Source organism: Ochotona curzoniae, unplaced genomic scaffold (genome assembly GCF_017591425.1).
Source record: "Ochotona curzoniae isolate NIBS_2020 unplaced genomic scaffold, NIBS_Ocur_1.0 contig_3432, whole genome shotgun sequence".
Lineage (NCBI taxonomy): Eukaryota > Metazoa > Chordata > Mammalia > Lagomorpha > Ochotonidae > Ochotona > Ochotona curzoniae.
The window spans coordinates 19,816,799-19,843,780 of NW_024465859.1; the positions used below are offsets into that span (position 1 = coordinate 19,816,799).

Consider the following 26,982-nt stretch of genomic DNA (forward strand, 5'->3'; position numbering starts at 1 on the left):
TAAGCCTCCGAGTTCAGGTGAGCCTGAGAAGGTGTCGTGGGGCGGGAACTAAGCTGACTCCCTGGCTGGTGACTTTTCAACATGTCTTTGAACTATGTACTACTATATCTTCCAAACTAACTGTAATGATTTATAAGATCATGAAATCAATTTGGTGGGTCAAGACCGACATTTTATGTAAGGGGACACTTATCAGGGAGTATTATACATGGTTTGTTATTTCAGTACCGTGAAGTCATACACAATGTATTTATGTTTCTTACTTTTGAATGGGGAACACTTGAATGTGAATCTAAGCTTTGTGGGTCTGCAGCTTTGTGACTAAGGGCAAGTTCTTAATTTTCCCAGGCTTCCATTTTCCTCTCTAGAAACTGGGGCTGATAAGATTCTAGAATGCCCCTTGCTGGGTGGACTAAAGGAGATCATTAGCTTAGAGCCTGTGGGGTCTGGTCCCCACCGCCCACCCTGCTGGCAGCTGCCACTGCTGGCAGCTGGACCAGGTCTGCATTGGAGTATTGCGAGGAGCCCCTGGGTGAGTGGGGCTGGATCTTGGTAACTGCTCCAAGTTTCCCGCATGGATGTGTTATGCATTTGCTTCTGGGCTTGGAAATTTAAAGCATAATATATTCCTGTGGGTTTGGGTGTATTGTTTACATTTTGGCATGGAAAGCGGGGTCACCTCTCTGACTTTCTGTTAGGGTCAGAATGACTTGTAGGGAGATAAAAATCAGTGATTTCCTAGCTGACTTTTTTTTTTAAGTACAGTGTCATATTTAAATAAAATTATTGTACTACTACTTTTTTTCACCTTTCCAGTGGGGAGAGGAAAAATTATTCCAAGTCTTTTCTTCACACCCCTTCTTCTAATCTGTTTTCTGCTCAGTCATGATTTCTATTCATTTTGTTACATAAATAAATAAATAAGTCAGAATTGGTGTTTGGGTAGTGAACAGCTGAATTGCTATGGAGTCTGATGCGTCTGAACTCAAAAAAGTTCATGTGAGTTTCAAGGGTCCAGGCTGGCTGTCTCCTAGAAGCTGCTGTGGGGCCGGTCCTTCGGGGAGAAGAGGTCCCAGGGGTGCACTTCCATGGCCCTCTGTTTCTCCCCTTCCCTCTCCTCTAGTCTGCTACCCTGCCTCCCTTCCCCCATCCATTTCCAGCCGCATCCCATGCTGCATTTAAAATCCCCTTGGAGAGTGGAGCCCAGCTCCAGCCCCCAGATGATTCAGGCCAGGGGCTAAAAACACTCTCATAAATCTGCAGCTCATTTTAATGCCACGTTAAAACAGTGTGAGCGGCTGGTTTCCGTGGCCCCTGCCCTTTTTCTTTATGGGCTCCTTTGGCTCTTCTTTATAAAGAGGCCCTGTGCAGTCATTTTAAAGTTCTTATCAGTTTGCTGACAGCTATATGGGCCTTTCTGCCGAGTCCAAGAGCTCAGGCCAGCGTGTGAAACTTCTGATATTAAAATTGGAGAAAGCGGCCAGGCACAAGGGATCGGGTGGTAGAGCAGTGATTTGTAGGTAAAAAAAGACCAGGAGATGATTAACCTTTGTGGGTCCAGAACCCCATCTTTGGCTGTGGATTGGGGCGGAGAGGAGGGAAACGGGCAGGCCAGGCAGGAGTTTTTCTTGAGTTTTAAGTTTTATCCAATGATTGCAAATGCGACTGCGCTGGTACCTCTCGCATCCGCAGAGGAGTGGGGGCAGGATTAGGGCAGCTGGCGTGCAGAGTCCTTCCCACAAGCAGTCTGGCTGGCTGGGTCGCTGCCCTCGGGTCTGTATCAGCTCCAGCTCTGGTGCACAGTTATCAGACTGTTTGCTGCCCGTTTTAGGTCAGATTCCTCCCTCAGTAATCCCCCGGGTGCTTCCTGGAAACCAGGTCTTCTGTAAATGTCAGCCCCGGTGCTTGGCTTTTCTTCCCAGTCTCAGTTACAGAGCAGTGGACGGGGAGCTGCCGCTCGCTCTTGCCTGCCACTTTTCCTTTCTTTCTTTGCTGGAATCTCTTGCAGCAGACAGCTGAGGGGAAGGAAAAACCATTACTTGGACCTAGGCCAGTGGCTTGATGGGAGCTTCAGGTCTTTGGCATCTCCTGCCCAGAATGTTTTTCCAGGCTTTTTTTTTTTTTTCCAAAGAGCATTCTTGCTCTCTCCTTTCAGCTTTCCAACCTGGACTTGCAGAGGTGGGGGGTACCTCATATTCGACCCACAAAATGTACTCTCTGACTTCCTGCTCAGGGTTCTTCTACCTTTTAGGAAGAGATTTGTAGTGATAAGCACACCTCCTGGGGATATCTCTATCTGGCTATGTATTAACGACTCTGTTCCCCGCTTTTAGCATGAACATTTATTTTTCCTTTTTCAAGTCATCTGGACATGAGCAGTTTTGTAAATGTAAAGTAGTCAGAACCTGGGGATGAGGGGAAAAGCAAGGAATTTTTATAGTGGGTTAACCAAACATATATAGCTGTTGATCAAGGGGGTTGTCCCTGAGCGAACAGTAAAACACACTGATTCATTTATTATTTGTATAGCTCCTGGGGAGAGAGTAATTAGATCTCCAAACCAAATGGACAAGCAAACCAAACAAAATGCCCCAATCCCCAAAGCGGTTGAATTACGTGTTCATATTTTCCTGTTGACTAAAACAGAGCAGCAAACGGGGCATTGTTGCTTGTAGTGTAATTTAACAGATGAAATAATTTAAGTCTATTGGAGGTTGCCCCTAAATCCCTGTGGGGACTTCAGAAAGCTCATGGCAAATAATGGAATTAAATGCTAAATTCATAGAATCCATATAAAATTAAAAAATTTTTAAGTCCCTAAAAATTTTTCATACTGTATATTTTCCATAGTTTTGAAATTTTATCTATTTTGTTCGAAAGGCAGAGAGAGACAGACACATACATAGCTCCAGTGTATTAGTTTCTTCCCCAGAATTCTGCAGCTGCTGAAACTGCCCAGGCAACTCTGGAAGCTGAGGACTCAGGGTAGGTCTCCCACATAGGCAGCAGGGGCCCAGGACTTGAGCCCCTGCCTGCTGCCTCTAAGGGTACACACTAGCAGAAAGCTGGAACTGAAAGCGGAGCCGGGATTCAAACCCAAATACTCTGGTATGAGACGTGGACATCCCAGTGCAAACTGAGATACCCCCCCTCAAACCTCAGCCCTGCTCCGTGAGCTTTATGAAAGCCTTATTTATATACGGATTTCAATTTTTTTTTGCATTCTTTTCATTTTAGAAAAATGGAATTAAAAGATGTATTTATTTTTATGCAAGTGGTTTTTTTAAATAAATGTGATTTTTTTCCATAGACTTTGTGAAATCCTCACGTGGGATCCTGGATATTTTTCACTGCATGAAGGTCATTGTGGTTGGAACAGCTTGTTTTCTCCAAGGGCATTAGTTTGATAACTGCTTCTAAAGCTAATTATGGGTTAATCCCTTGCAATGAGTCCCAGTATGGCACATTGTTTCAGGAAATGGCCTCTCTAATAAAGGTTTTAAATATTAATTTGCTGCCTCGGTAAGAGTTGCCTAACTTTGGGGGGCTGGTGTCCCATAGGGGAGCACTATCATTTGCCAGCTGTTTCTGAAACATAAGTGCTTGTTACAGGAAATGCAGTATAGGAGTTGTGAATTCATTACATTAGAAAAATATCTAGGTATACAAAACAGCAGCCTGCAAATTATCAAGTGTTGATATGTTTTTTAGAAAATTCTGCTTTCAAGCCTTCAGTAAATATCTGAGTCATATAATAAGCCATTTTATCTCTTTGCACAACTTTAACCCGTTGTGGATACTATAACATGAAAACATGGGCAACAGTAGAAATAGAGGACTTCTGTATATAAATGTCTAGATAATATACTCACAGCCATTGTCTTCCTCAGCATTGCAGAGCTGAGAGAATATGGAGTTGTCTCACTATTTTTGGCCTGGCATAATTTGAGGTTTTGCAATACTTTTTACTCTTACAATTTCATGTAGAATGCTGTGGCAGCATTTGTTTCATTGTCTTCAGTTAAACCTGTTAATGATCCAATAGATCTGGGCTGGTATAAAAATAGCTTCTTGGGAAGCATGGCTGGCTATGCAGTTACCACTTTCTTAGAAACCTGAGGGCTAGCTCGTTACGTTAGATACGACTTCCTGCCCAGACTGATAGGGACTTGAATAGCAGGAAAGTAGCTTACTTCTCATAATTCAGATTCCAATACTTTAAAAAGCATTATTATTATTCTTTTAAATAGAGAAAAAGAGTGTACTCATCTAGCTCCATAAGACTAAGGCTGGACTGGATTGGAAGTAGGAGCCAGAAACTCAGTCCAGATCTTCCATGCGGGTAGCAATCGTGTGTCTCACCCCCACACGGCACTTGGGTAGAAGCTGATACAGAGAATGGAGCTGGGGTGTGAACTCAGACGTGGCCATCCTGACTGGTAGCTTTGGTTCTAAACCAAATGTCTGCCACCCCTCCCCCAATTCTAGCCTCTTTTTTTTCTTTCTTTCTTTCTTTCTTTTTTTTTAATATACTAAATGGAGCAAGGAGTTTCAAGTTTTGAAGACCGTATGCATACTGAAGTGTTTCCAGTGTTTGGTTCATCTGATCAGATCTGGGTGACCTCACGTGTGTATCATTTGTATTTCCTAAAGGCCTTTGAGTTTTTCAGCCTTTGTGGCTGAAAGATACAGATGGAGGGATGAATAAAGCAGAGTAGCCTCTCGATATGCAGGGATGAGAACAGCTAGAAGCTGATGGTACGTGGGTGGTCTAAATAATGTCTTCAATAACTCCGCTGGATTCTCACCAGCTCTGAGTAACCACATTGATATTCCTCACAATCACTCTTCCTAGCAAGTTACAGGTAACTTAGCATATGGCATATCAGCAAGCATATGCTGTGGAATTTTTTTTGACATATTGGAAATCACAGAAGAAAAGGATTTCAACTGTCTAATCAACCAGGGTAATGATTTAAGTAAAAAAAAAAAAAACTTATTTTATTTGAAATGCAGAAAGAGAAATAGATCATCTTCTCTCCATTAGTTCACTTGTCAAATGCCCACAACAGCCAGGGGTGGGCTACTTCAAAGCCAGGAACCCAGAACTCTATTGATGTTTTTCATATGTCTGGCACAGACCCAAGTACTTAAGCCATCACCTGCTGCCTCCCAGGGTGCACGGTAGCAGGAAGCTGGATCAAAAGCAGAGTTGCCAAGACTCAAATCAGGCATTTGGCTATGGGCTGTGTACGTCCCAGGTGGCAGTGCTTTGGCACAGATCTTTGTATCCCTCCCATGGTGATTTGTATCAGAGTTGAGGGAGGGATTAGAACTAGGGAGGAAGGGGTGGGTAGACAAACTGCACGTGCCACACCCTCCAGTTCTGATAGGCTCCCCGGGCAGAGGACAGGGATCACATTTGATGGTTGCTACTAACATGAACCACAGGTACCATGACTCAAGTGAGAAATAGCAAAGAAAAGACGTGAAAACTGTGCACATAGCAAGTGTAGTTATTTCATGCGCCTCCCCCTGGTGAAAATTCCCAGCTGTTTGCTACCCCTTTCAGGCCACATTGCTAAGCCTTCAGTAATCTCCTTGAGTGCTCTGTGGAAGCCAGGCCCTCCATAAATGTCAGTGTGCAACCGCTCACCCTTTCTTACCATCTCAGTTTCAGAGACAGGGACAGAGAGCTGCTCCTTCCTGTCCGCTACTGCTCTGCACTTCTTTCTCTCTGCTGGAATCTCTTGCCACAGATAGCGGAGGGGAGTTCTCTCTCAGGACCACCAGCGGGGCCAGTCCCAATATCCTGTATTCCAAAGACAGTGCTTTGCAGCAGGGACACAATTTAGAGGGTACTTGTGTGCACTGGTCAGGTGGACCATTGAGTTGTGGCCTTGACCACAAGACCGCAAGAGTCTCCATTTTCCTTTTTCTTGGGAACACGTAGTAATAGTGGGAAGGGCTGCTATGGGAGCTAGATAGTACTCTCTGCCAGTAAAGTAAAATACCTTCCCCAAAGTGTCTCCTTGGTATTCTCTAGAGGCTTGACCATGTGGACCATACCCTAGGGGAGGGAACTTTGCTGTATCCCGCATGTCATGGTGATGGCTCTAAGGTGCAGAGAACCCCTGAGGTCTGTCTGTTGGACGACTGTCCCCTCAGTCCCTTCACATGTTGGGTTTGCCTGTGTGTTTTAATTAAAAGGGACAGTCCTTTCAAGTGAGTCTAGTTGGAGCGAGGCTTGTTTTACTTTTGCCTTCTCTAATCAAACAAACCTATGCTTTCTTTCTCGTGGTTTTAGCATAGCAAACATGGGAAACCTCACCCCAGGCAGATTCCTCCATAGCTAGGTGACCCAATTCATGCCCTTATTTATTTATTTATTTTGGATGCCAGATTTTGACAAACAATTCCCAGCCAGCCTTTCAACTCTTGTATGGAAGCAGGCAAGAGAGAGAGTAGGTCGGCTGCTGGGAGGCAGAGGTATGGCTGACTCAGGATGGGCCCAGCAGACATGAAGCCCTAGACTCTGCCGAGGAGGCTTGACCAAACACAGTTTTATTGGTTAGCGGCTCCTGCTTTAGTAACCTTTCACCTCTGTGGCTCTTGGCAGTGCAAGCCGCTGGCCAGCCTTGCCTTTGAACTCCTCATGGCTCCGGCCACCTCAAAGGCTCCCAGGCAGAGCCGTATGTTTTCCTTGGGACCCCTCTCCCAGCAGGGTCTCAGCAGTTGGGAAAACCGATCCTGCCTTAGAGCACGGACATATTTGAAGGTGAGACCCCTGAGACTTGAAACCTATGGCTTTCTATTTCAGGAGCTGTCTGTCACACACGAGGAAACATGAGTCGGCCTTCTCCCTTCCCTCCGCGACCTGTGTCTTTTCCCAGAGGACAGGAGGTTGCCATGTTAGAACATTCCCTAGGAGTATTTTTAAGACCTCTCGTATCCTCAGGCTCTTTCCCCCACCAAACCCCCATTCTTCTGACTTTCCCCAAGGAGTGTTTATTTTGTGCAGTTTTTCTTCTTTGTCCAATACCCAAGCGTCTAAGCTGCAAGCCACTGTTGGTCTCTGAGAGATCTCCCTGACAATGATGAGGCCATGGAGAAGGTCCCAGGGGCTCACATGTCCCATCTGTGCTTTCTATCAAAGCCCTTCAGCCTGGAACAGAGCAGGTGTGTTTTACCTGCCCTCCTGTGTCCAATTCTCCTACAAGGGAAATGAGATCCCGCCAGAGACAGCGATAACATGGCTGGCTCCACATCTGCTTGGGTTCTTACCTGAGGCCCAGGCATGAAGCATTTGGTACTGAGAGGCAAACTCTGAGACCTGGGGATATGAGATGATTTCCAGGTATCTTCTTTGGCAGGAAATCAAATTTTCCACTCTAAAAATATTGAACAGAAAATGGCTCTTCTGTCCATGATATTTTCATCTTAGAAAGGGAGGATTTAGGGAAGGGTGTTTACTACAGTGGGCAAGACACTTGTGGGAATGCCACTCTTGCAGAGTGAGAGAGATCACACCAGACAAGTTTAGGATGCATTAACGAGTCATTGCTTGCCAAGCTTGGTGATGGCAGCACATATTACTCCAGGAACCACCAGCATGTTTGGAGTCTCCCCTTCCAAATTACAGCCGTTCATCTGATGATAACGGAACAGAAATTAGCCAATGAAAAGTCACAGTGGCAATCCAGTCTGATTCAAAACCCTGAGAAGAAAAAATGGTCTTTGTGAAATCCGTCTGCTAAACTGAAGACTATATTCCAGCTTCCCCAGCAATATAAATTATTCTAAGAGGCCTGCAGTGAGCAACCTGGACACACTTACAAAACTGCAAATGTTCAACTCTTCCTGGCTCCTCTTGCCCCCATTTACATTATTGCTAAGCCTCTCCTGAACTCTTGAAGGCACACAAATTAGAAATACAGAACATCTTAGCATTTTCATCTTTGCTGACTTGCTCAAGTAATGAACAGAGGGTGAGGGATATAGACATACAGGGGCCATATTCAAGGGCTCTCTCTGTCATCAGAGTCTGTCCACAGGAAGCCAGAGAGCAAGAGGGCACTAGGGAAATCAAGAGTCAGAGTGCTAGAGCAACGGAAGCATGTGACAGAGAGAGAGAGAGAGACCACCTCCTCATCATGGGCAACAGTGCAGTAGCACTCCCCTTCCTCTCCCCACTGCCTCAGGTTCCAGGTGATGATAGGTGAGAGTGTTATTTGACTCACTTGTGAGCAGAAAGGATTGCATAGGTGGGGGAGGTGTGGTTTCCAAGCTCGTGACCCTGAACTAGCTGCCTGAGACCATAACACCTCCATCCCAAATTGGAGTGCCTGGGATCAGGGCTCACCTCCGCTTCCACTCCAGCTTCCTGCTGATGAGCACCCTGAACGGCAGCAGGCACCCATATTTTGATACTTGACCTTACATGGGGGACACCTAGATTGAGTCCCTGCCTCCCAGCTTCAGCCTGGCCCAGCCCTAGCTGTTGTGAGCATTTAGGGAGTGAACCAGCAAGCAGGAGCTTTTTCTGCCTGCCTGCCTCATTCTAAGAGGTCCGCAGTGAACAACCTGGACACACAAAACTGCAAACATTCATTTCTCTATGCTTTTCAAATAAATACCGTCGAATGAAAAAATGGAAAGAAAAAAGGAGCAGTTGTTATCCTGGTGCAGTGGGTTAAGCAGTCTGTAGTGCCTGTTGGAATCCTAGCTGCTCCATTTCCCCGCTAATGCACCTGTGGAAACAAAGGAGCATGGACCCTTACACCCACATGGGAGACCCAGATGAAACTCCTGGTTCCTGGTTTCAACCTGGCCCAGTACTGGCTGTTCTGGCCCTTTAGGAAGTGAACCAGCAAAAGGAAGATTGATCTGGGCCTGGTACAGTAGCCTAGTAGCTAAAGTCCTTGCTTGCATATGCTAGGATCCCATGTGGGCACCAGTTCATATCCTGGCTGCTCCAGTTCCTTCCAGCTCCCTTCCTGTAACCTGGGAAAGCTGTGGAGGATGGTCTAAGTCCTTGGGATGCTGCACCCATGTGGGAGACCTAGAAGAAGCTCCTGGCTCCTGGCTTCAGATAAGATTTAGTCTCTGAACCATCATACCAGGCTCCCCCCACCCCAATTTTTTTTTTCAAGATTCACTTTATGTATTTGAAAGACAGAGTTACTAAGGGATAAGAGTTTGAGTGAGAAAGAAGATCTTCCATTCACTAGGTGACTCCTCAAATAGCTCTAAAGGCCAGGGCTGAGTTAGGTCAAAGCTAGGAGCTTCATCCAGGCTCCCATTGGGTCACAGGATCCCAAGTACTTGAGCCATAATCTGCTGCTTTTCCCAGGCCATTAGAAGGGAACTAGCTAGAACACAATCTAGGCAACACCAGCTTTGCTTACCACCACCAAAGTGATAGCCCCCTTAATTTTTTTTTTTCCATGCCAGAAATCTGATCTGTTTGGCTATACTAAGTTCCTGGTCATACCTATTTCATATGTGTGTTTTTCAGAGCTTGGTATTCTCCTTGGCCAATAGCCCGGAGTGTATGTTATTTATAAACCTAAGGAGACACAGAAGCTCCTGTATTTTCCTTCTGTGAGACATGCAGATATCTCAAATTGTTCCTACTGACCCGTTAGCAGAGCTTACTAGCACCACACACCTGTGTCACAAGCCGCAACGTGTGCATTCATGCTAACGGGCCAGACCTGGGCAGGCGAATTTCTGTGTTTCATTGGCTGTTTTTTTGTACTCTGCATTTTTTTTTTTTTGCTATGGACAGTTCATTGACATCAGTGGGGCCTTTAACCTGTCTGTGGACCTGAGAGATGAGCTTCATCCTTAGTGAAGTAGTTTCTTTGATTTGAGCAGCTAAACGCCTACTTTTCTGGTGATGTGCATTCTTCAGGGTGACGTGTGAGTTGCTGGTCGCAGCCATAGAGAAGCACACCTGAGTGCTAGCAGTGGGCAGGAGCAGGAATGGTGGTTGAACACATGTCTCGTCATTCTGTCCTTTTCAAGATTCCAGTGCATGATGTTTGGTGAGTCCGTTGCCTTCAGACATCTTCATTCCGCTGTCTGCTTGTTTTTATATTCCTTAGTAAGGATTAGATTCCAGCTGTACAGGTGTAACAGTTACAGAGGAACAAGTTCAAGGGTGAAGGTGAGTATTGTGTTGCCTGGACAGCTACTCCCTAAATGCTGTTGAGGAAACTTCTTGCTTATTATTATTCCCAGAAGGGTCTTACAACATCACTCAAGGCAGACTGGGAACAGCCATTGCCACTGTATGAGGTCAGAGGTTAAATGCCTCTCTTAAATTAGCTAAGAGCACATGGGACCATGTCTAGGGAAAGGAGACTTCTGGAAAAGTTGAACTCTGCCAAACATGAGGAATCTTATAGTCCTTGATTGATTCCTTTTCTAAGGACCACAGCACAACAGCTGCTCTGGTGTTAGCTGAGTTACATCAGGAAGTCTAGAGAAAAGCAGGACCAGTAACCCCCATGAACCTGTCATCGGCTCAATCGTCTCATCATAAAGTAGGGATAATGTCCTAGAACTGTAAGGATTAAATGAATTCATACAAGTAAAGCACTTAGACCAGTGGCCAGTACAGAACGCAGGCTGGTTTGCGCAGCAGGTGACACGTTGAGCCCACGCTGTATATTCAGCATGGTTGTGAGCGCTGGCCATGCACGAGTTAACAAAACAGGCATGAATCACTGTCTACTTGGGTCTTAGATTCCTCATGATGGTAACGGACATCAGCTGTCACCTGAGGTCAGATGTTGGAGGCTAACTAAGTGTGAGCATGAAAGTCACCTTTTCATGTTTTGTCCGGGGTCCTCGGTCTTGTACCTGAGAGAATATGGCTTCAGAGATGTTCCTGTATGGGAGATGGGCTATAGGGTGTATATTCTTGCTTTTGTTTTCTGTTTACACCCTATCCCCAGCTTTGCTTCTCCACTCTGGACTCTTAAAGAGGAGCTGGGGATCCCCATGCTTGACTCTCAGTGCTCCAGGCACTGCTCCTCCCTCTACATCCTTTCTCTGATAACTCAGGGCTTCAAACTTTATAGAGTCAGCCTTGTAACCCGATGCCACGCAAGCGTGTAAGGAGCTTGTAAATGCATATTGGCCCTTGGAAGAAACCACTTTGTCTAATTAAAAACTCTTGTGAACTTGGTGAGTACACTGTTTTGCTATCGGGAAGTTTTGCCCTGGACTTCATCATTCAGACTTTTTCCGATTATTAAGGAATATATGCCATCACTATTTGATTTTTCTGGTCACTCTAGCTGCATGTTAATTCTTTAATCGCCCCCCATAAATATAAATACTGAGGCTGGAGATGAAAGGAAGGAACACTTTACTTGGAAATGGATGACATGTGTTTATTTATGGGCCTTTGGGGATGATGGGCGGGGGGCAGGTTGCAGCCAGCTCTGTTTAAGAATCAGGTTTGACTACTGGTCTGTGGACTGACTTTGCTGACCTTTGACTGATTCAGAGCTTAGCATGGGAAAGTAAAGTCTAGAACTCCTAGAAATCAGGCCACACAAAGGGGAAATTGTTGTATATCCAGCTTGGCCTACAGGGTTGGGGCTGTGACCACTACAGAGAGTTCTTCTGAACTGGGGGACCATCCTAGGAGGGCCTGACCTAGAAGATGAGGTGAAGCCTCTTCATCTCAGTACAGGAGGCAGGAGGCTGAATGGTTCCTAGAGATGCCGGGCGTGGACCAAGAGGGAACTTAGTGAGACAGGTTGTAAGCAAGTTTTCAGAGTCCTGAGAAGGGTGAGAAAGAGAAGAGTTCAGTAATGGTTCATGTTAAGGTGGATTTTTCCCTGTTTTCATTACTTAGGTAGAGAGTGCTATTAAAAACAAAAAAAACCAGAAAACAAAACAAAACAAACAAACAAAAATGCTGCCCATAAACTGGGACCGACCGTGCCATGGACAGGTCAAAAAAAAAAAAAAAAGGCCAACCCACTGTGGACTCTGAATTTTAATATTTTAGAAGGCTGGAAATATGAGATAAACTTAAAAAAAAAAAGAAAATTAAGGTTAAATTCTAGGAGAGGTTGATTCCCAGCAAGGATGATTGGGTTCTGTGTGGGATCACAGGGGAGCAAATGTGGGCTCACTAAGATATGAGGCCCTGAGCTGTGGCTTTGGGGCCAGTGCTGTAGTGCAGTGCGTTAGGCCATGGCATGCAATACCAGCATCCCATGTTGGAGCTCTACTTCCAATCCAGCTCCCTGCTAATGCTCTTGGGAAGGCAGCAGAGGATGGCCCAAGTGACTGGGTCCCTGACACCCATGCAGGAGACCTGGATGGAGTTACAGACTCTTGCCTTTGGCTTTGCCTAGCCCTAGTCATTACCACCACTTGGGGAATGAACCAAGGGATAAAAGATGAAATCTCTCACTCTGGCTCTGCCTCTCCCTCTCTCCCTCCCCATCCCTCTCCCTCACTCTTCTTTTCACATAAATAAGTCTTTTTAAAGAATGGTTCTGTATTGCTGTTCTAAAGCAGCACTGTTTGTGATAGATAAGCCAAGTTAGTCAATTTTGCTGCGGCTGGGAACATTTCTCTGACAATCAAGATAGAGTTCATCACCTAATCTATTCCCATTTTCTGGGACTCAGGCCTTATTCAATAGAATGTTCAGACTCCAGTGTCAAGAAGCTGTGAGAAACCGAAGAAACCCAGCACCCTAACACTGGAATATTTATGTGCTGTTTTCTTTAATCCTTGCCCGCAGGTAGGAGCTAGTAAATTTTGCACTTCTGGGCCTGCCAACAAAGAGTGTGTGTTCTACTTGGGAAGAGAAGTGTGCTTGCTTGTAACAGAGAGGGATGGAGAATAGATGATGCTATTGTGAGAACTTCAGCGTTACATGAATTAGAAAAGAAGGGTCTTGGGGTAGTTTCGAGAAGGAGATGAACTTTGAAATACAGATGGGATTTTTTAAAAGAACCAAGCTTCCATTTTTTAAGAGCAGTTTTAGATTCACAACAAAACTGAAAAGAAAATACAGAGAGTTAGCAATGTAACATGACCCCTTAGACAGGCTACCTCCTCAGCTGTTGCCATTGTACCCCACAGTGGTACTTCCCGTTCCGGAACCTATAGTTGTGTTTCCCAAAAGTTTACGTTTGGGTTCATTCTGCGCATTGTGCATTTTGTGGGTTTGGACAGATGTGTGATGGTGCATGTCCACCGTGTGGTATCATTGAGTGCCTTAAAAATGCTCTGTGCTCTACCTGTTCATTTCTGCCTTCACCCAACCCCTGGTAACCGTGGATCTTTGTGCTGTATCTGGGGTTTTGTCTTTCTTGAAGTTGTAGAGGTGAAACCATGTGGTATGTAGCCTGTTCATACTGACTTCTTTCACTTAGAAATACATATTTAAGCTTCTCTATGTGTTTTCATGGCATGAAATTTTGTTTCTTTTCAGCACTGTATAATATTCCGTTGTCTGGATATACCACAGTTCATTTACTCACCCACTGAAGGACAATTTGTTGCTTCAAGTTTGGGAAGTTATGAGTAAAACTGCTTTAAACATCTATACATCCATGTGTAGCCTTTTTTTTTTTGGTATGGGCATAGATTTTTAATATGTTAGAGTTTCACAGAGCACAGCTGTGAGCTCATTCAGTAAGAGTAAAGCTCTGTGGGAACCTGACAAACTGTCTTCTGCGTCCTCTTGCCCCACATCTTCACCAGCATTACGTGTTGTCAATGTTTTGGATTTTTGCCATTCTAATAGGTGTGCTTTGGTATCTCCTATTAATTTGCAACTTCCTAATGAAACATGGTGCTGGACATTGCTTCATGTGTGTGCTTGTATCACATCTTCTTTGGTAAGGTGTATGTTTTGCATTCTGGTTGTTTATCATCTTGTTAACTTTTACAAGTCCTTTGTATATTCTGGGTAACAGTTCTTTATCAGATGTATCATTTTGTGTGTGTGTGCCAAGTAATGGTCATGAGTTTGTTGGGCTGGTGGAAAAGTGATTTGCCCACATTATCAGAGCATGATGAGTTGAATGGCCTGTGGATATGTATTAGTTGGGTGTCACAGGCTCTGTGGGCTGTTAGGTGTCAATAGAGGGGATGAATGTTGGAGTCCCTGAGTGCCACACTACATTCTGGATTACAGCTGTGCTTGGTGGGGAAATAAAATATAGCTACAGCCACCAAAAACTTGTGAAAGGAGCTCTGCTGTTCTTACGTGGATCAGTGTCTACGACTTTGGTGTAAAATTCCAGTGTGTATTTAACTGAGATGTGAGGTGCTGTGTTTAATAACAGAAGATGATGAGGCTGAAGTGGGGAAGATTGTGCTGGTTAGTAAGAAAATGTCTCCACAGGCAGCAGGAACTTCTAAGAGGAGGCAAACAAAACAGCCTCTGAATTCCAGGGGTGAAAGGAAGAGCACCTATATTTTACATAGCAAGTGATTTTAACTGTAAGTGCATAGGCAAAATATGTATTTTAGGTAGAGGACAAAGATTACAGTATGTCGATGCATTCCCCATGTATTACCTCATTTGTTTTTATTTTAAAGAATGTAGGTTCTATTTATTACTTTCTCTGGAATTCCAGAGTCAAGGTATACCAAATATTTGTGATTTTTCCCATTCCTCCAGAGAAACTGATAACATGGGCATAATGCAGGCTTACAAAGCCTCCCAACTTCACCCCACAACACTGTTCATGAAAAGTGCCTTAGAGGGGCTATGTTGATATTCTTTTCGTTCTCTAAGTTTAGGTAAGTTGTCATTCAACTGTTTATAAAAATGGAGTAAAGCAAAAAAGAATAACTTGCCCTCAAAAAGAAAAAAAAAAAAGGTGGTGTGGGATAGCTTCTAGTAAAACTCAACTAGAAATGAGGATGCTTGGATTCTAGTTTGGATTTTGGGGGCTGTCTGATAAAGATGGTGGGTCTCTGTTCTGACCCCTGAGGCCATAGGGAAGGTCATCAGGCTCCTGATTTTTGCATTGTCACTGTTGGAGCAGGTCAAGAGGAAAAGGAGCTATGGAGTACCGTGTGGCCTCTGGACAGGAGGCCCTGGAACATTGCAAGTGCAGGGGACATGAGGAGACTCTGGACCATGTGCTGGGAGTATTTTACTGTTTCAGTTTCTCATTTTATGTCTTTCTGTATTGTCTGTCTCAGAATATCAAAGTAGTTATTACTGTTTTTAGTCTAAATACTAAAGATAGAAGTAGTTTATGTGCCATTTTTACAGCACTAGAGCATGCTGTATTTGTGTAGTTACTCTCAACCAGTCAGCTGTACCTTCTTTGGTTTATCTTTCTTTCCATTTGCAGGACTTTCTTGGCTGTTTCTTTTAGGATGTATCTGGGGGCAATAGCTTTTCTCAGCTTCTGATTCTATGGGAATGCCTTTAACTCTCTTTTCTGTCTAAATGATACTTTGCTTGAGTACTGTATGTATAGTTAGCAGTTTTTCTCCTTTGATGCCATGAATGTCACATCCCACTCTCTTCCTGTCTATAAGGTAGCTACCTACACATTCCTAGTCAGGCAAATCGGCTCACCCTTGTGTGCTCTGTTCTTGTGAAACTTCGAGAATTCTCAGTTTGTAACCTTACAGTGCCGATTATAGTATTACTTTGGTATATTTGGTTTAGCTTGAACTTCTTCTACCTGCATAGTTGTGTTTTTGTGAGGGTGGAGAATTTTCTGGTTTTTACACCTTTGGCCTTCTCTAACCCCTCCTGAGATCCATTGACTTGGATATTTGCTCTTTTAATGCAGTCCTAAAGTGAGCTTTTTTTTTTTCATTCCTTTCCACTGTGTTCTTCTTTGTCTATTTCCAAGTATGCTGTCTTTGGGTTAATTCTTCTCTGTTTGAGTTAGTGTACAATTGATGCTATCTATTGTGTTTTTAATTTCACTTAGTTTACTTTTCAGCTCAAAGATTTCTATTTGATTATTTAAAGATTGTGTGTACATGTTTTTAAAGTTTCTTTATTAAATCATTGAGTTGTTTCTGTATTTTCTTAAAGCTAAGTTTCTTTGAAATAGCTATTTTGAATTCTATATCTGAAAATTTGTAGATATCATTTACTATATAGCCAGTTTGGGACATAATTTGCTTATTAGGTGAGGCCGTGGTAACCTGAAAGTTCTTGATGTTGTCCTTTTTTTTTTAAGATTTATTTTTTTTTTACTTGAAGATTTACAAAGAGAAGGAGAGAGACAGAGAGAAAAAAGAGAGAGATCTTTCAGCTACTGGTTTACTCTCCAAGCGACTACAAATGACTAGAGCTGAGCCAATCTGAGGCCAATTTCATCCTGGTTTCCTACATGGGTTCAGGGTCCCAAGGACTTAAGCTGTCCTCCATTGCTTTCCCAGGCCACAAGCAGGGATCTGGATCAGAAGTGGAGTATCTGGGACACCAGCCATTGCCTACATGGGAGGCCAATGCTGTAGGTGAAGAGTTAGCCAGTGCCAGTCTTAAGTTCTTTATGTTTGTTGATATATTCTGTGCATTGAAGGTTTAAGCACTTCTCTTAGTCTTCATCATCTGACTTTGTAGCTCTCCATCCAGAAATTCTAGCATTCATAGTTACTGTCTCTGAGCCCTTGGACGCTACCACTGTTGAGATTTGTTGTCCACTGTTGATGTGTTGTTGCTATTTCAGCACTAGAGGGCACACCTACCCTAGGTTTCCCCAATATGAAATTACTGTGTTGCTGAAAGTGAACCAGGAAAGTTCTGAAAGAGAATGTTCCATACTTTAAGCTTCTACCTGAGACCAGGCTACATCCAGATGTCTCTCACAATCATCAGTCCTATGGAGGCTCCCTAGCATTCTATCTGGCTGTGGACCTCATCTTGGAGAGATCAGTCCCAGGTTGGTCTGCAATGACTTAGAACCATGTCTCTTCACTTCCCTTCCCTTAAGTGGATGGTTACCTCTCCATACTGTGCTGTCTGGGGTTGGAGGAGGAATGGGTGGACAGTCCTGTGGCTACCAGTGCTGTAAGGCTGGTGGAAAGCCTGCTGAAACTAAGCCACTAACCCGAGGATTTGGATTGTTAGCATCTGCCCAGGGTTGACTTTCACTAGCTTACCACTGAATTCCAAGATGCAGTCTTGGCCTCAATTTTGTCCCTTTTTTTCCGCCTTATAACTGGAATTTTATTCCTCGTTGTCTACCTGGTGTTTGAGGGAGGAGGAAGTCCTTTAGCTGTTCAGGTTGAGACTAAGCCGAGTTACACCTGAGTCTTACAGCCACCGAGCACTACTCAGCTCCATGTTGGCTTGTAGCAGGCCCGTATGAGTTTGACTTTGCTTCAGTCCAAAATAGGATCTGACTTACTAATGCAAAGATCTCTACCTGATGCCAATGCAAGTCTAGAGAATCCATCTTTGAGTACTCCTCTAGGGGTAGGGCTCTTTGGGCTGTGTCTGGTGCTGCATCCAAGCATGACAGGCATTGCATAGAACTCCAAGGCACAATTCTGTACTCAGTTCACACTTCATTACTCAAGTGGCTGGAATTCTGCTATCTGCCAGAAGTTAGGAGAGAGGTGATGGACGGAATACCTTGGCTGCCTGGCCAAGCAGCGTCCAGAGGCTCAGTGTGTGGGTGTTAGTCTGGGAGTAAGAGTAATGGGTCCCCATCTAACCTTAGATTTTACTATAATGGGTTTGGTACAGGGTTTTGGTTCTGAGGTCTGGGCTTAGCTTTCTTTCAGCCTCCAAGGCAGGAGGAGTAGACTTGCTCTACTTGTTAGAGCTGAGTGAGGAATGGATGACATAGACAATTCTTTTTTCTTCTTCAGTGTGTCTTATTTAATCTAAAACCAACCACCATGGTCTTTGTTATTGGGCTTGGGAGAGTTTCTTCTCCTCCAGCACTTTTGAATAGCAAGAAGTTCAACAGATGAGCAAATTAAGAATAAGGCAGGGTGCTCCCTAACTGGTGTTTTTAGGGTGTGCCCTTAAATTTATATGTATTCCTCTCAAGCACATCCAATGGAAAAGAAGTTTCAATGAATGTGGATCCCCTTTCTAGTGCTTCTAAACTGGTTGATGATACACACTCAGTTGTAAGAGTTTATTAACATTTTGGCTGCTCTCTCTGGCTATTTTGGTATCAGTTTCTACAGCCTCTGTTTGTGCCTTTTCCAAGCTGAAAGAATTTCTAGGTCCCTGTTCCCCTTGGAGAGCCCCTTAGACCACTGTGTCCACTGGGCTGCATAAGAACAGCAAGCTCTGGGATGGGCCAAGACAGTTGTGATGTGTTCAGCTCTATGGCTTTCTCCATCCTACTCAGAGGAGGATCCTTTATGTTGAGAGAGCCGAGGGGTTGGAAGAGGAGACAAGGAGCAGGATCTAAGCATGTTATGTGTCACTGACACTTGGGGGATTGAGCTAGTTTGTTTTTTGTTCATTTTCATTTTATTATGTGGATTTCATTTAAAAAATCTTTGTTATATCAGAATGAAACCACTAGATCTGGGTCACATTAGGGAATATCTGATTAAAAGGGCCATACAAAGGTGATTAGTTTGTTGTAAGGCCTGGCAAGCCATTGCTGAATGCTACTTGCGGGTCGTTAATGTTGTCAAAGGGGGTTGGTACTGTTGGACAGGTGTTCTGGCTGCTCTGGGTGTAACACACCTGTGGCATGGCCTGAAGACCATTGCCTGCCCCATTTCTATCTTGCTGGACCTTTCAGGAGCAGACTTCCTTTGTTCTACTTCAATCCATTACCCCATCTTCCTTGTGCCTTTTATAATGTGTTATATAAGATGCAGTTTCACTATCAAAGGACGGCTTTCCTCTGACCTCCTGGATTGGTACTTAGAGGGTTTGGAAAAGTTTCATGAGGTGCCAGAGCGCCTGTGTCACTTCATGCCTGTGAGGGAATGGAGTCAGAGGATTTTGCTCTTTCAATAGATGTTGAATTACCTGCTCTGGGAGTTCAGTGTTGAGCAAAACCAGACGTTTTCCCACTCTCCTGGGCTGTCCTATTTCCTGGAAGCTTCGCGATTCAGCCATTAGCAGGGGCACTGAGCACTGTCTTTTTCAGCAGAGTTCTGTCACACTCCCACAAGATGTGTTTTATTATTTCTCTGTTCTCTGCTGGGTTAAAGGGTTTTGTTTCTTCACTGTCTCCAGGAATTGGGAAAAATGTAGGATCCCATCTTCTCTCCCTCGCCTATTCTCACCCCAGAACAGTGCAACCAAGCATCACATGGATCCCAGTAAGAAGGCAGGATGGAGGGATGTCTTTTGCTGACTGCCTTTTCCACACTTGCATTGAGTGAAGACTTTGTAATACCCATCCTAGCACTCTGTGTGACAGGTGATGTGATCTTCATCCTATAGATGAAGGAGACACAGAAGGATATAGGTAACTAAAAATCAGGCAACGGTCTCCCTAACTGATGTCCTCGCACCATACCTTTGGGCTTCCCTGAAACACCTGTTGTTGCTATTCTTGTTGACTTGACTTTGTTGGAAGCCAGAGAAACCGATCTCATTTAGTTGATGTGTAAACTGTTTATGCCCCAGTCCTTTTCACCTGATCCAGCCATGCCCTGCTCCCTGGGAGCTTTATCATAGAGATTTTTATACTTTCATGCTATAAATTCTGCGCATTTTATAAAATCACAGTGTGTGTTTATTTTTCACCAAGAGAGGCTCAAGGCTTTGCTCAGGCTTAACATTGATATGACCTGTTCCTGTGTGACTTCAACCTGTGTGGGCTCTACAATGCTGAGGGCGGCTGCTGGAGAATGTTCTGTTGAAAATGCTTCAGATGGGTCTCAGTGTGGCCTGTGTGTTGGGGGGAACCCATGGTGAACATTTATGTGCATTCGCTCTCTGGCTGAGCACAGAGGTACTTTTGCAGGTTGCCAGCATAGCGGAAAGCTCCTTCCTCTTGTTGGACAGCGGCTGGCACTGCATCCTGCAAAGGACTATAAATTACAAAGCCTCTCCAGCACGGGAAGGGGCTGTGAACATCCTGCAGAAACAGTTAAGCTGGAGCACTCACACTGGAGCTGTGATTATTGGCATGACTTGCTTCCTCTCTGAGTGAACTGCAGTTGGGTGGGCAGGGTGAGACAATCTGAGTCATCTTAAATGAGAAGCTCTGTCCCATGCTTGTGTCTCTGTCTTGAGTTCTAGGAGACTTGTTTCAGGTCTTTGTTTTCTATGAAGTCCCCAAGCACCCAGATTGCACGTAAGGAAAAAATGTTGAGACTTCTAAGTTTGAACATGGTTCCTTTGCATGTGCTTTAAGATCAAGGAATAATGATAATAGGCCCAGTTGTGTAAAAAGGGGGGTGGTAAATCTAAAGATATATGCGTGTTGGTTTGTGGACCCCTGTGTCTTAGTAAAATTTTATACCTTTTAGTTTCTTGGAAAAGAACCATTTCCTAAAAGTTAATGTGTGCTGGGACTTTAACACTCCAGAATGAAGTAGAAAGATCTGAACTTAAGTGAGGAATCATAGATTTGAGTTGTAACTTCTCATCTTTGATCTCAGTTTCCTCACATGTAAGATGAACATCTCTGCCACCAAATAAGCGTTAAGCTGATTAAAAAGACTAGATAATATCGTGAGCGTGAAAGTGTTTTTTGTAACAGGCAAAACTGATGATTGCAAAGATTTTTTTTAAATGTTATTTCTATACCCAGAGACCACACAATCTAACCACAAAGAAAAAAATGCTCAGTGAAAACAGAAAAACAACTACAGGCCAGTCGAGAGCATTCACTAGCCTGTATAGTAAGGCACCGAGTGCTCTGGGGTTTTGCAGACAAGGGAGACCACTAACAGTTGGAGTCATCAGTAACAGTTGCTTCAGGTCTAAGATGGATTCTTTCAAGGGCTCGTAAAACTCAAGTACTTGGGCAGGATGCAGAGAGAGAGAAAGCAGCAGTGTGACTTTGAGCAGGAATGGGAATTAGGGTGAATGGAGCATATCCAGGAAGTAGCCAAGACAGCGGCTGGACCCAGGTGGGGTAGCTGTCATGCCTTCTCATGACCAGTGGAGAGATTTTCCAAATCATTCAGGTGTGAGCCTAGGCTGTTCACTCATAATAGAAGGAACACATGCCGGGAAGCAGAACAATCATCAAATATAGGCTGGAAAATGTCCTATTCCTCTACTTCTCCTTGTTATCCTTCTTGTTTCCCTTGGTGAAATGTTCGTGTGTGCACCCCATTGCAGAAATCCCAAGAGCCTCTTCTTTTCAGGCGAAAGCAGGGCTGTAAGCACGAGGGGCAGATCATCCACAGCAGCCTCCTGCCTTTGTTGAGTCTGCTTTGGTGGCCTCGGAGGCTCACATGATAATGGCTTGACGTCCAGAATCTTGTGAGAGTGAGCTATGGATGGCGCTTAGTCTGGTCATGGCATCTGAATGTGGGGCTCGGAGAGTTACTGGACGAGGCTGTTAGAGCGGAGTGCCTGTGATGCCAGATCTTGGACTTTGAGCCTCCAAAGTTGTGCCAAAAATAACCCTCTTCTTTAATGATCAGCCCCACTTGGCATCTTCGTTGTAACCATGTAGACCAAGTTAGGAACTGAGTTTGACCTCTGCTTCATTACAAGCCATCTTCTTTTTTCTTTTTTTTTTTCTTGTCTACTTTCCCCTCTTTTTTTGTGTGTGTGAACCAAGATTTATTTATTTACTTATTTATTTATTTAATGATACAGTTCCATAGGCTTCTGGCATTTCCTTTATCCCAGCCCAAAGCCATCTATTTTCAAAGAAATTTTCTGTGGTGTAACAGTACTGATACCTTACCTCACATGGTCTGCTGTATTTAAGTTGAACTCCAAGTGCATTCCCTTGGCTGGCATTCCATTCTGATCATGCTTGATCAATGCATTTCTTGGGTGGAACAGGCTTGAGGAGCAGGGAGACTTTGCTGTGGGAATAAAGGAACTTCCCAGACCTGGAATGGCCCTGCTGGAACATCCTATTCCCACTGCTCACTTTCCTGCTCACTAACATCAAGTTTTGTATTGCAGGCGCAGTGGTTCTGGGAAGCATACTTCCGGTCAATTAAAGCCATCGCCCTGGCCACCTTGCAGATCATCAATGACCGGATCTATCCCTATGCAGCGATCTCCTATGAGGAATGGAATGACCCTCCCGCTGTGGTAAGTGAATCCCACCACCGGCCACACAAGCTATGGTTCAGCTATCGGGAAGGTGGAAAGGAAAACACTGCAGTTGTAACAGTGATTTAAATTCTCACTTTCTAAGATGAGCGTGTGCTTTGTATTTCAAATAGTTTTCCTGATGCTGAAGAAGACAGTCTGTTTATTATTCATTGCAGAGATAAATGCGGAAGCCTGAGGCTACCTGAAAAATCAAAGATAACCTGATGGCTTTTGCAGCTGTAGCACTTAGAGCTCCTGACAAAGTTGTATAAGCAACTCAGTCACCATGAGTTCTGTTGAGAGGGCCTGATCTCAGCCGAGGACTGTACGGAGTGCTCGCTGTGTGTGATTGCAGTTAACATTTCCGGGACCCAGGAAAGTCAGACATGAGCAGAAATGACGTGGAAGCATCTGCAGGCACTTGGTCAATGGTGGGGCCAAGGCTCCATTTCTCTCCATCTTCCTTGCCTAAAGGAGTCACAGACACTTGGGTCCTTGTAGGGATTATGACAGTGGCTTCCAGCTCTGCTTTCATCCTCCTGGAAAATGCCTGGAGATCTAAAACTGGCAGTTGCTGCCCCTTAGCTGCCTGCAAGCGTACCTGGCCCTGCAGCTCCCCAGTCTTGACTTCAGGGCTCTCAGAGCTGGATCTCTTCTTCATTGTTCCTTGTAAACATTGCCATCTTTCTGGCCAGCTCACCTTGTCCTCCAGTTCTACCATCTCTGAGTGATGCCAAACACAGCCACCTGGCTTGAGACGCAGTTTTGTCCTGTCAACCTCCTCTTTGTGTCTGCCACCGAAGGTGACTTTCCGGGTTGTCCTATTCGTACATAAGTATAATTATCCAAGTTTACAACACAAATAGCTTTTTGCTTCATGTATACTGTCAGTAGTTTCTGGGCTTCTTTTTTTTTTTTTGAAACTTATTTATTTATTGGAAAGTCAGATATACAGAGAGGAGGAGAGACAGAGAGGAAGATCTTCTGTTTGATGACTCACTCCCCAAGCAGCCGAAATGGCTGTAGCTGAGCTGATCTGAAGCTAGGAGCCCAGAGCCTCTGCTGGTTCTCCCACATGGGTACAGGGCCCCAAGGCTTTGGGCCATTCTCTGCTGCTTTCCCAGGCCACAAGCAGGGAGCTGGATGGGAAGTGCAGCTGCCGGGATTAGAACCGTCACCATACGGGATCCCTGGGCGTTCAAGGCAAGGACTTTAGCCGCTAGGCCATGCCGCTGGGCCCCTCTGGGCTTATTTCTATTTCACTTTGGGTCTACTTCAGTTTCTTAGGATAAGCGTATCTATTCATAAACACTGAGGCTGTGTTCCTTTTTTTCTGTTTTCTTGCAGTAATACAAGGAACATACTTTCACAAATGTTTATACTAAAGTGTGTGAATTTATCTAACAAATTAATTTCAACTAAGACATTGCTTAAAGAAAATATAGTTTGAATGTTGAAAGAGAATTTTAAAAATTGCCCCTTCAATAATCTATAGCAATTTATAGTTCTGTAGGTAACACTGTGGGTGTCTGAGTGTTCCATGCTTTCCATAAGTCCGAGTTCTTGAGTATTTGCTCATCTGTGAGTTGAGTACATCTCCTGTGTGTTTTTCACGTGGAAGGCTACGACCTTGGTCATGCTACCCTATATAATCCTGTTTGTGTTTTGATTGGCATCACATAAATTTTTAGATTGTCTCAGGTATTTTTTCACTCTCGAGGCATTTGTTGAATGCCTGCTGTGCTCCAGGTGGTGCTCCTGGTACTTTGAAAGTCTCAGTGGACTAGGTAAAGAAGCGCCCATGCTTTGGGACTGCCTCATTGCAATGGATCTTGCTATCTGACAGACAGACCTGTTTAATAGAAAAATGTAAGAGATTTTTCACAGGTCATGATAAATGCCTTTTTAGGCTTTTTAAGCTCTCTTATGCTCTGATAACTGCTTCCTGACATTGTAGTTGGATTATCATTTCTATGACACATTTTGGCATTAATTTTGTAAGTCTTATTGAGGTCTACATTTTTCCCTTTTTGAGTGAGTTCTGCTGTATTTTCTAGATGTATAATCACATCTACAAATGCTAAGTTTGATCGCTTTTCCCAATGTGTTTTTTTCTGTGTAACTACATTGGCTAGCACTCGGGGACAGTGGTCAGTTATGAAGTGAATGTTCAAAGAGTAGATAGAGATAATGAAGTGGCTCCTCCAGAAGGAACAGAGGTACAGAGGGAGGAGGGCACATGGTGGCCTAGAGCTCCCTGGACCTCAGAGTGGCCGGAGGAGGGAAAGGGAGGAGCCAGAGAGGGCCCAAATCAGAAAACACCTTTCCTCGGGTGTCGGAGTGTCATCTGTGGGAAATGGAAAGTTGCTGAGGCATTGGGCACAGGGTGTAAAATTGCATTTCAGCTGCATCTGACACCAGTGTGAAGAATGGATTGTGCACTACAGCAGGGTAAGACAGGAAACAGGAGACTAACTCAGTAACCCAGGTGGGAATCAATAGAGCACAGATTTGAGCTATGGCTAGGGGAAGTGACTTTTTAACCAGTGAATGAAGGAACATTGCAGAACACTGAGTGTGTAATTTATCCAGATAGGGAATCTGGACAAGCGCGTCATGGGTGAGGATGGCATTGCAATCCACATGTAGTGTAAAAGCAGGGCCTCCCGTAGTCAGACTCTCCCTCTGTTGCCTTTGTAGCTTCTCCCTCCTGCTTCCTCTCTGGGAGCTGTATGTTTCTTCCTGTGCATGCCCCATGCCTCCCTTCTCAGAGCCTGTGTTGACCTTCCACTGCATGCCTTTCTGCATCGTGACCTCCACCTGTCGACATTTGATGCATACGCCAGTGCCTGTTCGTATTCCCCTTGAGATCTTCCCAACGCTTAGGCAGGAAGTAATCTTTTCCTCCTTGTAACTCTTAGAGCATGTTGTCTCTGTTTTCTTTCCTGTCACTTAACATGTATAGAAGTACAAGCTCCTGTAAAGTTTTAAGCACCTGAAGGGAATTTTTGGCTTATCATGATATTCTTTGTAATACCTGGGACAAATGTGATCCAGGCAGCAGGAGACCGTTGCTATGTAAAGGAAGGAAGGAGGGAGAGAGGGGAAGAAGGGCTTCCCAGGACTTGAGCAATCCAAAACTCATCACATGCCAACAGTGTATCTGTTATTGTATTTGATCCTCACCACACTGAGAAGATAAAGGAAAGTGCTAGATTCTTTCTCACTAGGAAAGCAGTCCTAATGAAACTCAGAGTGCCTAATAACTTCTCTCAGGACATGCGTTGGGCAAGTCACATACACCGCTAAAGACCCAGGTCTTCTACCTGGAAGTATTCTGGAATTGCCGCTGTGGTTCTCTGGAAGCCTTGGAGCCTCCCGCGGCCTGAAGCACTGCTGCTGTGGCCGGCATATGGTACATGTTTGAGATGCAGCTCGTCACATCTGCTGCTCTGTAGGAGAATTCACACAGGTGGGAGGGTCGTGACCCCAGCACAAGTGTGGAAATGGTGAGGCCTTACCCTGTACTTTCATCTAACACGCTAAGAGGAGTTTAATAAGGATAAACGGTTTACATTTTAAAAGAACATAGACCAGGAGGAAATCAAAGATGAAATTCTTCATTCTGAAACAGCGTGTTAGAGTATAGGACAAAATGGTCCAAGAGCTGAGCTCTTTAGCCACTTGGCTAAGACCATAAACATGAAAAATATAATTTCTAGATATACAACTAGAAAATGGAGTCTGCGTTATTTCCTTTAGTTCTTTCTTAAATAGTCTTGATTAAGACCCGTTTGGAAAAAAAAAATCCTCTCCAGGGCCTTTGGTGTTCATGACAGTTCTGGGAGCTCGGGTGATGAGTGTGCTGATTGAAAGCAGTCGGTTGTACATTTCTGCATCTTCAGTGAGAGCTTCTGACAGGGGTCTGAGGAGCGATGATTTGTTTGTAGATAGCTTCTCCCTTCCAGAAATATTTCACCCACTCTCAGTGCAGTGGCTCAGAGTCCAGCCTGCAGGGGAGTCTTCCCCCCACTAGATTCCATCAGATTTATAATGTCAGACACCCCTGAGGTGGGAGTAGGTATGGATCGGGGCCAATAAATCAAGGAATTGTCTGGGCTGTTGGAGAGGAGCTGTCAGGGCCTCAAGCCATGCACAGAGCACGCTCAGCCTGGGGAGAGGAGGCAGGAGTCCAAGGCTGTCTTCTGGCCAGGTGTGGCTGCTTCGCTTTCATGTGAAATGGTCCACGTGTAGGAGGAGACCACAGGGAAGGGTGACCTCACATAGTCTTCACGTGGCACTACACCTTGAATCCTGGGAAAGCCTGACACCTTGTCCTGGAGCATTATCTGAAAGCTGAAGCTCTGTCCAAACTGGAGACCACCTCTTTGTTCCGAGTCTTCTCTTTGGGAGGTGTTTGTTACCCAGTTAAGAGTCTTTGTGTTTGTGTCATGAATGGTCTTAGCTTCTCATGTCAGAAGTTGCGTGTGAGTTTTAACATCACAGTCTCACCGCACTTTGCTTTTTTCTTCCTTTGTTAGATATCAGCAAAACTTTATCATCTCCCCCAAATACTCTACTTCTATAGTATTTTGGCAGCACTGCCGTTCCCAGTCCGCATCATACATCAGGGCTAGCCTGGCCAGCTGGGACCTGCTGGACCCCCTCCCTTGCATCATGTCTCTTCTGTGCCAGAACTGCGTGGATCAAGGGGACGGAGGCCAAAACAGGAGTGCATTTACTTGAATTTTTGCATTTTGGCATATGCCACCAACACCACATCCTCTCAGAAA

At 44.6% G+C, this 26,982-nt stretch overlaps 1 protein-coding gene across 1 annotated transcript in view; it reads left to right on the forward strand.

The window, feature by feature from the left end:
• EXT2 (exostosin glycosyltransferase 2) overlaps positions 1-26,982 on the forward strand; it is a 145,164-nt gene that overhangs the window by 42,462 nt on the left and 75,720 nt on the right. Inside the window, exon 8 of the mRNA XM_040980143.1 lies at positions 22,055-22,186. Within this exon, the coding sequence (XP_040836077.1) occupies positions 22,055-22,186 (132 nt within the window). The remainder of the gene's footprint in view (positions 1-22,054; positions 22,187-26,982) is intronic.